We start from the raw sequence: 9,209 nt of genomic DNA on the forward strand, positions 1-9,209 counted from the left end.
ACCAACCCCCAGGCGAGGGATCTTGGCGATGATGGCCTGCGCCCTCTCCATCGCTCAGCCTGCAGCGCTCGCGCCGTGCGGCGGCGGCGGCAGCAGGAGTGTCCCCATCAGTCTGCCCAGGCTCCGAAGCTCCGTCGTGGCAGGTAACTTAATTACCTCCTAGAAGCAACTACCATGTGCTCCGGTTGCGAATTTGTTCTGTTTTGTTTGACGCGCCCCGCGGTAATTCATCGTGTGCACTGAAATTTGTTCAGGCAGGACAAGAAGTCGCGGTGTAGTTGCCAAGGCTGCGCAGGACAGTTCAGAAACCGGAAGCATCGTGAAATATGTCAAGAGTTCAGTGAGTCTCTTGTCATTTATCTTTTACCTACGTATGAGATTACAATCTATACTAAAGAAATTATGAAGATTGAGTTTTCAATCTGAGAAGGGGAATATTTTCAGAGGTTTAATGTAGTTTTTGAGGTTAAAAGGTTTAACGTAGTACTGCTAGTATCGATTGCCTGAACAAATTTGATTTTGCATCAGTGATTTATGCATCCTATTAACAAGGAAGAGATCCATAATGTAGAAATTTGAGAAACGTTATTGCTTCCTGGTGCACCTGATGCCCAGTGCAGCATCAGCTCCAAATGCTTCGTGATATATGCTATGATCCCTGTGTGAGAACTACGGGTTGATGTGGCCGGTGCTCCGGCCTCAGGCCACCCTTGCTTTTCTCAAACCGAACACAGAACTTTTGCCTCATCCCATCAATGAAGAAGAATTTGTGCTCAGTCAATTGAAGGAAATCCGGGTGAAAACTAGCACTAAAACAAACTCAGAACCTAGAAAAGCTAAGCTCACAGAACCACAGGTCGACATGGGATGCACGTCAGTATGGTTTGATTCGATAGTTACTTTCATGTAACCAAGTTTAGCCCAATGTCGAATTTTGGGTACAATGTTTTTTTTAGGGATTTTCGGTACAATGCTGATTTGCATGCATCAACCAGCTCAACCAAAAATTTGAGTTGATATTTTTTTTGTGAAAAACAATATACTTCCAAGGTCATAGTTCATAATCTCATGGGTCATGGCTACTAAAAATACCGGGAAGAGTCTTTCCTATGTAGTGCTACTGCTAGTTAATGTTGAAGGGAAGATACATGTATCAAATAGTAGTTGTTCTGAATTGCACTTCCATCAAGGTTTCATTTTTATCAATGAAGGAAACTAATCAAACTGGAATCTCAAACAGTTCAACACTACCGAAGATATCTTTGCTCTAGCCGGTATAGGCTTTGCAGCAATTGCTGCATTCTGGGCTTCCATGATGGTTATTGAGGTAAAATTCCAGATGACCTAATATGCAACGGGCAAAGAAAATCAGTCTGATCATCTTGCTATCTCAACTGCAGGCCATAGATAAGCTCCCGGTTCTCCCTATTTTCTTCGAACTAATTGGAATATCAGTTGCATGGGTAAGTTTTACGCAAAAACCTCAACTGTAAAATTGTCCCTTTTTTAATAAAGCTGTTGCCTTTCTATTAACACAAGCCGCCATTTCCAGTGGTTCATCTATGGGAACCTTCTCTTCAAACCAGACAGGTAAGCCACACTTAGTCATTGTCATATCTCCCAAAAGGTTTGGTTTCAAACGGCTCTGAAACTAAGAGGATCCAGTTCCTTGGGAAACATGTATTTATTTGTTTATTAAGAAGATAGTGTGAAAATCGGCACACATTTCATTGTAGTTCAGTCGTAAAATATCACCTACTTTCAGTAATTGGCCACAAGAGATGTGTCATTCTTTTGGGGAGATTTATGATGCATTGCCACAATTAGCATAACACTTCAGTTTGGTTTGTGGCACATTTGCATCAATGAGCAAACATGACATTGTACTGAACTGGCATCAGCAACTGACACTTTTCTTCGAATGAGCAGTTTGGTACAAGTATAGCGTGATTCTGTGCTCCATTACTGCAGCTCAAAGTACTCGTATCTACTTTGTGGATTTCCTAACATCTATATTAATTCTTTGCAGAGAAAAGTTTGTCAGCAACATCAAAAGCTCGGTATCTCAGATCTTGGGACAGTAACTTTCCTTTGAAAATGGAGTACACATCCTGCCGACGCCATAAGTTCTGTTTAGGCTCATGAGAATTTCTGCAGTACCATTGTCCATTATAGCTGTAATACATATTTCCTGTACAGGTTAGAGCGATATCAAGTATTCCCTTGGTAGCAGAACTTACGTGTTTCGTTGTAACATTAAAGGATAAAGGCAGGAGGTTTTGGTACATTTTACCACTGGAAGTCCCACAATGTCAGATAAGAACTTATCGCACCTAAGTGTGATAACATAACATGCAATTCCGGTTGGAAAAAAGAAACAAACGATGTTACATGGCACAATGTCATGTAAACCTATTAGTATGGGGACAGGAGAAACTTCACCAAGAAAATACTAAAGGAAAAAAAAAGAACTAAAAATGTAGATAAAAATAAGGTGAAAGGCATTTGCCTGACTAAACTAACTATCCACCATTACACTTGTTCTGACCAGTGAGAATAAATTGGAATTTCTTTAACCTAAATTAATCATCAAGACCGATACATGTCCCCAGTCAAGCTGTTAGAGGGTGCAAACAAGATTCTTGTACCCCAAATACAAACCTGAGGTGCATCTATGTGTTCCCAGGCTCCAGTTTTTTGTCTAAGTGCCCACTCGCAGGGTTTCCAGTAACAAGATGTTTGCTGGAACTTTGAGGAAATGTTTTTACAATAGGTTGTACATCTACTTCTTTTGAATATGGGATTCGGGGAACACCATTTACCTGCCCAGGATGGGCAGTTGCTTCAGATCTGATCGCCATGGAGTACTTCTCCTCTGCATGTTGAAAATAATCAGTATCAAACCAACCCAAGTTTTGCAAATTAAACAAATAAAGAATGCCTATTATTATGACTTGACATGCCAGATAGGATATCTGATGTACCTTTCATTCTACCGTATTGCACAAGCTTCCGGAGGCAATCGCGGAATTCCGTCAACACACATCTTTCCTGCTCCGCATACAATTCGGAACGGTTCGGGTTGACAGCTACTGTTGGCTGAGCATCAACATTTTCAGAAGTAACAAACATAGTATCTTGTTCATCACACATCAATGCTAGTGTTCCAGGAGACATTGGTCTACTGGATTTTTGGTCATCTGTGCAATCAGGTCTGGAATCATCTAGAGATGCTTTGCCCATATGAGTTCCCCCACTTGCACGGTCATCGGTTGATGTTTTTCTATGACTTTGATCTTTATTTTGTTCTTCTCTATTATGGTTTGTCATTGCTAACGAACCTCCCGTCCCATCTTCTTTCGGTGGCACCTTCTCATCCTGGATTTTCCGACCTAGTTTTGAAGTTTTGCAATGAGAAAACATTACCGTAACTACGTTAAATTACTAAATAAAAACGTGGAAAATTGAAGATAGTTAAGAACTGCTGCAAAGACTTGGTGTTTGTTTAATATGAGAAATGTCAAGTGTCATTATGGCGACCAACCATCACTCACAAGTGAACCCCATGTACAGTACAGTAAGATTTTGACGGGAAATACAGTGATCCTGACCACACTGTGCAGTGTTAGCGAACTATAAAGTAGAGATGAGATCCACCTAATCAAGTACATGATATAGTTGCGTATACAAATGATGTTCAAAGAAGTATATAGCACTTGCAGCATCCAAAACAAAGGCCCAAGAGAAGGAACAGTTGGAGCTGAATGCAGCGATGCAAACGGTAAAATTTAAAGTGAAGAGGCTTTGATCTATGCGGGTAGATTGAATATCTATCACAAATGCAAGTCACGCACAGTGAAGGATCACCTGGAATATTTTCTGAAAACTAACAGAACAGGAAAAGGGGGAAATAAGCATGATGCCAAGAGCAATACCAGTATATGCCTTAGTAGCCTCTCCCGATACTGTCACCAAGAGTTTACACAGCTCCTTTACATCCCCTGTCTGAATAATATCTGCTAAAAGAGGCCTATAGGGATGACATAAATCCATCAACAGAGAACAGATAGATTGGCTTGCTCAAGGAAAATCAAAATTCATTTCTAATCGCAGAAATCCGTGGAATTGACAGTTACCTGTAGGTGACTTTAAAGGGCCCCATCATATGGGGATGCACAGACTGGCTTCCTGGGAGTGAACCATCAGATGCCACTGCGTTCCTCTGGTAGATAATCTGATTAAAATATGAAGTATGTAGAGCAACCTTCTCAGAATTCCATAATAACCCTTGCTATAAGTAGCCTTTGACAGTCTCTTTGGTTAGTTAGATTTTTTCCGAAATTTGTTCTAGATGAATTTGGACCACTCTAGGACATATTATTTTCTTCGACATTGCGTTTCTTTTCATTGCATAGGACATATTATTTAAAAAGACAGAAAGGTGACAACGTCATCCAATTTGCACTTATGCTAATTTTTATCTTTACAATTACTAAAGCCTGAGATCATGGCGGTGGTGGTGCATTCAAACCTCTCCCTCCTCACCTTTCACATATCTAAAAAGTATTATCCAAAAGACTAGCTTAAACAAAGTGAAGATCTCCCTAACAAACTACTTAATCAACCTCTCAAAAAAATTTAACGGAAATGGAGCATGATGCGTCTCATAAAGAAGGTCGACAGGGTTTGGCTGTGAAGCAGTTGGCCGAGCACGACTGCCAAGGCAAGATTATTGCCGGGGCAAAGCTATGGTTAAGTGGTGGCGCAGCCAATAGCTTGGAGCAGACTGAGCATGACAACAATGTCTTGTGTGCTGCTGACAGCTGAGGTGATATGACTTTCTTAATCTGTAGAAGGGACACCATTGTTCAGCTAGTAAAATTATTATACTTCTGGAGTTACCCCTTTCAGATATCTCAGTGCATAAAATTGGCGAGGTGGTCATTGCAGACACATGGGTGAGGTTGATTTACTTTGGTGGCAAAGCACGGGATGTCAATAACCAAGGTAATGTAATTTGTGCATCACTACAGTTGGTTCACTTAGTGCAAAATTAAATTTATGCAAAATCATATACTCCCTCCAATTCATATTACTTGACGTTAATATATATGTATGTAGACAAATTTTAGTTATAGATACATCTATTTTAGCATCAAATAATATGGATCGGAGGAAGTAGCAAAAATGTAAGTTTTTTACAACCGCAACAATGTGAGTTAAGCAGGTCACAAGTGCACAGACGTGAAGTATCGTTAGCTGACTTCATGGTATGCACATCATAACATATAACTTCCTAGTGATGGGATGAATTGCTTCACCTTACCTCTTAAGTCAATAGTTTAAAACACAACTATGCACAATTCGAGAAATTAACAAAACTGCAGAGAAATGCTTAAATAGAAAAAAAATGTTCATTACCTGTGACAGTTGGCCATTCCTGTGAGCTACATGTTCCTTGGTTGAAAGGTCAATCGAAGGATCTATGTGCTTTCTCTTCCTTGATGTGGAAGGAGATGACAATCCAGTTGCTCCGATAGCACCATTTGCCGCTGCATTTGTTGCTTGCTGCATTTGAATGGCAGTTTTGGGATCCACATAAATAGTTTTTCTTTCATCGCTCCCGTCAAAATTCTTGCAATCCATACACTTGCAATTTTCAGAGCATAGTATATTAGCTTGAAAGCACTCGCAGTATTTCTTGAGGCATCCTGACTTCTTGCAGTGGCACCCTTTATTATGCTTCCCTACTAAAGGGAGATCACCAGCTACTTCCTGGCAAATTAAGGGACTAGTATTAATTACACATATCACTGAAGCATAAATCAGATAACATGGCCAAGATGAGAAATGCAATAATGAAGACATCACTGCTGGGACAGAAAAAGGACAAAGTCTAGCCAATAATGTTAATGGAATAACATTTTAGTTTTCTGCAAAGAATAAAAAATAAAATCCTTAGCTCCAATTTCTCTGGAAAACACAATTCTTGTTTCAAATAAGCCATTTTTTTGTTGTGAAGCCTGGAAGAAACTGGTGGTGGTGGTTTTTCCCCGTTGGTGAAAGAATAAGTGACAAACATTTTAGTTGGGGATACTAAATCTTCACTTACTTAATAACGTTAAATGTTTGAAAAACTGTCTAGCAATAGTGTGGTGATTTACATGTCTAAATAAAATTAATTAAATAACATATGTACTACTGACACCAATTGATCTTTAAGAAAAAAAATCTGAGCTCATCCGACCTCAGTTTCCATTTGAAAATGGGTTTTTGACCAAAACAATGGAAGGGTTACAGTAAGAGAAGATGCATCATTCTTAGACTGAACAAAGTAAAAGAAGTTTAGGAGAAGGTTGAAGGCCTCTAAGCTGTGATTTATTATTTGTATATAGCAATAATTTTAATTTCCAGAAAACTTATGTAATTCCCAAGACTCCCCTGTTCAATATTGTCATCAGTTAGGGTGGTGTCTTCAGTTTGGCTCCTCTTTTAAAAGATATATATGCAATGCACCCCAACCATGAGCACGAAAATCTTAGAAAGATGTCATTAATACTCTATAAGCAACTGACATTTATTTTCATCAAGTACAACTAAGTATCTAAAAAAGAGACATGAACCTCAAAACATACCATATTATTCCGACTGGTGTGTGGGCTACTCCCAATCTTAGGTCTGAACGCATCCGGATTGCGCTCCAGTGTAGCTTCTATAGCTTCACGCCTAGCAGCCTCATTCTCAACATTATTAAAACAATTGGTGCAGTTGCATCCATCGCAATAAATACCAGATGCAAAACATTCACAGTACCTAAGCATAGAAAACCATAAGAGTCAGCTTGATAGGATAAAATGTCAGTATGCAAAAACTTACAACTGAAATAAAAGGCATGCAAAGTAGAAACAGCAGTACTGAATCACCAATGCATATGATTTCCCTGTTTTAAGAAGAGGAAGATTTCTGATTTTCTATGTGAAGGTCCAAACAACGACAAACTATACAGATTTGAGAAGATGTAGCTCTAGCTCCCATTGGAGCCATAGAGAAACTTGAGACAATAAAGCCAGAACTAGAGTAGAAGTGATCCAATTCTAAAGATACACAGTGCTTCATAATAATCTTGACTAGCCACAAAGTTGAATTTCAGTTTTTAAAAGTAATGTCATTGCTTGACTAGCTATAACCTACAAAACCTTCCCTGAAGACCAAATATCTTGTCTCATCACGGATGTTATTTGTCAAGCTTAGCAACAGTATGGCATTATCATCCAGATTTTTCAAAAAGAAGTTCCAAAATCCATGTATTGGTTCTTATAAGATTTTTGTGCACAAAAAAAAAAACACTCAACATTGAAGAAAATGTTCGATGTGTCCCTTGTATACCTACAGAATCAGGTAACCTTCCTTTTCGAAAAAAAAAAGTGTACATAATCAGATAAATTTTACTGGATCCAAATCTATCCATAAAAGAGTGGGAGTTTCACATTTTTGGTGACTTCTAGAGAGATAGATGGAGTCCCTACATTCCTAAGATAACAAAAGGTAATGTCTCCATTACAATAATCATCACACTGCAACAATGCTCTGTTCTCACGCTAAGACATGTAAAATGAGACTTACAACTTCAAACATTTGGAGTGCCGGCAATTGCAGCACTTCTTCTTTGTAGGGGTGCCATCCTTCCCATCAAACAGCCGCCCACGTGGTTTCGGCGACTCTGGCCTCCTGGAAAACCCGGAGACCCAAAGCATAAGAACAGCATGATGGGAAATTACAAAAGGAGGAATAGGAAATTGCAGTTTCGGTTAAGGTTGCCATTAGGCATTAGGATGCGTGGTAAAACTAGCTATAAATGTCAGCTGAAAAGCATCCTTCTAGTACAAACATGTATCGCTGTGACAAAAAGGAAAAAAAAAACGCAATGTAAAATTTGGGAAACTAAGTTTTCAAACCTGGGTTAAAAAAAAACATGAGACGAATCAAGATAGAAAACGAAGCCATTAGTTGATAACCAGGAGCCTGGCATGCCCCTCCGAAATTCCGGAATCGAGAAGCATTTTTTTTTTTGAAAAGCTGACGCAGAGATAAATCTTAGGAAAAAAAGGAAGAGGCGGGGCTCACAAGGGAACGGCGACCGGCGGGCGCGGCACCGGCTGCGGGTGCGGGTGCGGCTGGATCGGGCGAAGCTGCGGCACGGGCACGGGCACGGTCATCGGCGCTGCCGGGCGCGGGGGCGGCGCATGCATGAGCTGGTGCGGGCGCATCACCGGAACCCCCCGCGGCTGCAGCAGCTGCAGCTTGGGGTGCGGCTGCGGTACCCCCACGGGCGCCGCGGCCCTGAGCTGCGGGTGCGGGTGCGGGTAGCCGAGCGGCGGCGCCGGCCTGGGCTGCAGCACCCTGGAGACGACGGCGGCGGCCGCCGCCATGTTCCCCGCGTTGAAGTCGAGCTGCCTGACCAGCTTCTTCACCGGCGGCTGCGTGGAGACCGGCGGCGGCCGCGGCGGGCCCCCTCCGCCCTGCTGCTCCTTGCCCGCCATCTGCTACTGCTCAACCCCGAGCGGGAGGCGGCAGATCAAAAGCGGCCACACCGCGGCGAAACGGCCACGCCCAATCCGCCGCGGCGAGATCCTCCGGATCAGGCGGGGGCGGCGGAGGCCCGCAAGGGCGGGCGGGCGGGAGCGGGGCGGCGCCGGGATTGCCGCGCGCGTGCTCCGGCGGCGGCGGCGGCGGCGAATGGCGGATTTCGGGAGGAGGGGGATTAGAGGAGGATTTTTGCCTCCTGCTGCTGCTGGCTGTGCTCCCTTCCCTTCCGCCCTTTCTTTCTCTCTCCTCCTTTGCCCGACCTCTAACCTTTCTCTCTCTCTCCCACTCTTCGGTTTCGAAATCAAATTCATATTTCTACGGCCGGATCCCCGCGGCGCGGCAGGATCGGACGGCGCGGGGCCGCCGCCGCGCATCCTGCGGCTCCAATTCATAGGCGTCAGCTTGCTGGGCCGCTCGCCGTTCGATTGGACTGGACGGGGCGCTGCGGGGAATCCAGCTCGCCGCGCACGCGTCGCGCGCCGCCTCCTGACGTGTGGGCCGTTTCGAGGTGGGGCTGCGCGGTCAGTGGGCGGGGTGACGTGGCTGGCTGGATAGCGGGTCGGGCGGGTGGCTTTGGCTTGCGGCGGACGGCGGTGGCGTCGCCATCGTCTGATGTGGAACCC

General features: G+C 43.2%; 2 protein-coding genes across 2 annotated transcripts; one reads left to right on the forward strand and one right to left on the reverse strand.

The window, feature by feature from the left end:
- The first annotated feature begins 9 nt into the window (after positions 1-9).
- LOC124661996 (protein CURVATURE THYLAKOID 1C, chloroplastic-like) lies at positions 10-2,292 on the forward strand. Its single transcript, XM_047199888.1, has 6 exons — positions 10-143; positions 255-340; positions 1,241-1,327; positions 1,401-1,463; positions 1,553-1,590; positions 2,030-2,292. The coding sequence occupies exons 1-6, from the start codon at positions 29-31 to the stop codon at positions 2,082-2,084; spliced, it is 444 nt and encodes a 147-aa protein (XP_047055844.1). The 5' UTR covers positions 10-28; the 3' UTR covers positions 2,085-2,292.
- Positions 2,293-2,557: 265 nt separating this feature from the next.
- LOC124663135 (protein tesmin/TSO1-like CXC 6) lies at positions 2,558-8,540 on the reverse strand. The gene is made up of 8 exons (XM_047200874.1): positions 8,125-8,540; positions 7,624-7,728; positions 6,636-6,813; positions 5,422-5,775; positions 4,137-4,234; positions 3,936-4,030; positions 2,985-3,392; positions 2,558-2,875 (listed from the first exon to the last, which is right to left on the reverse strand). Exons 1-8 carry the CDS (start codon positions 8,538-8,540, stop codon positions 2,673-2,675), a joined length of 1,857 nt encoding a protein of 618 aa, XP_047056830.1. The 3' UTR covers positions 2,558-2,672.
- Between the last annotated feature and the right edge of the window lie 669 nt (positions 8,541-9,209).

Source organism: Lolium rigidum, chromosome 6, assembly GCF_022539505.1.
Source record: "Lolium rigidum isolate FL_2022 chromosome 6, APGP_CSIRO_Lrig_0.1, whole genome shotgun sequence".
In the NCBI taxonomy this organism is placed as follows: Eukaryota; Viridiplantae; Streptophyta; class Magnoliopsida; order Poales; family Poaceae; genus Lolium; species Lolium rigidum.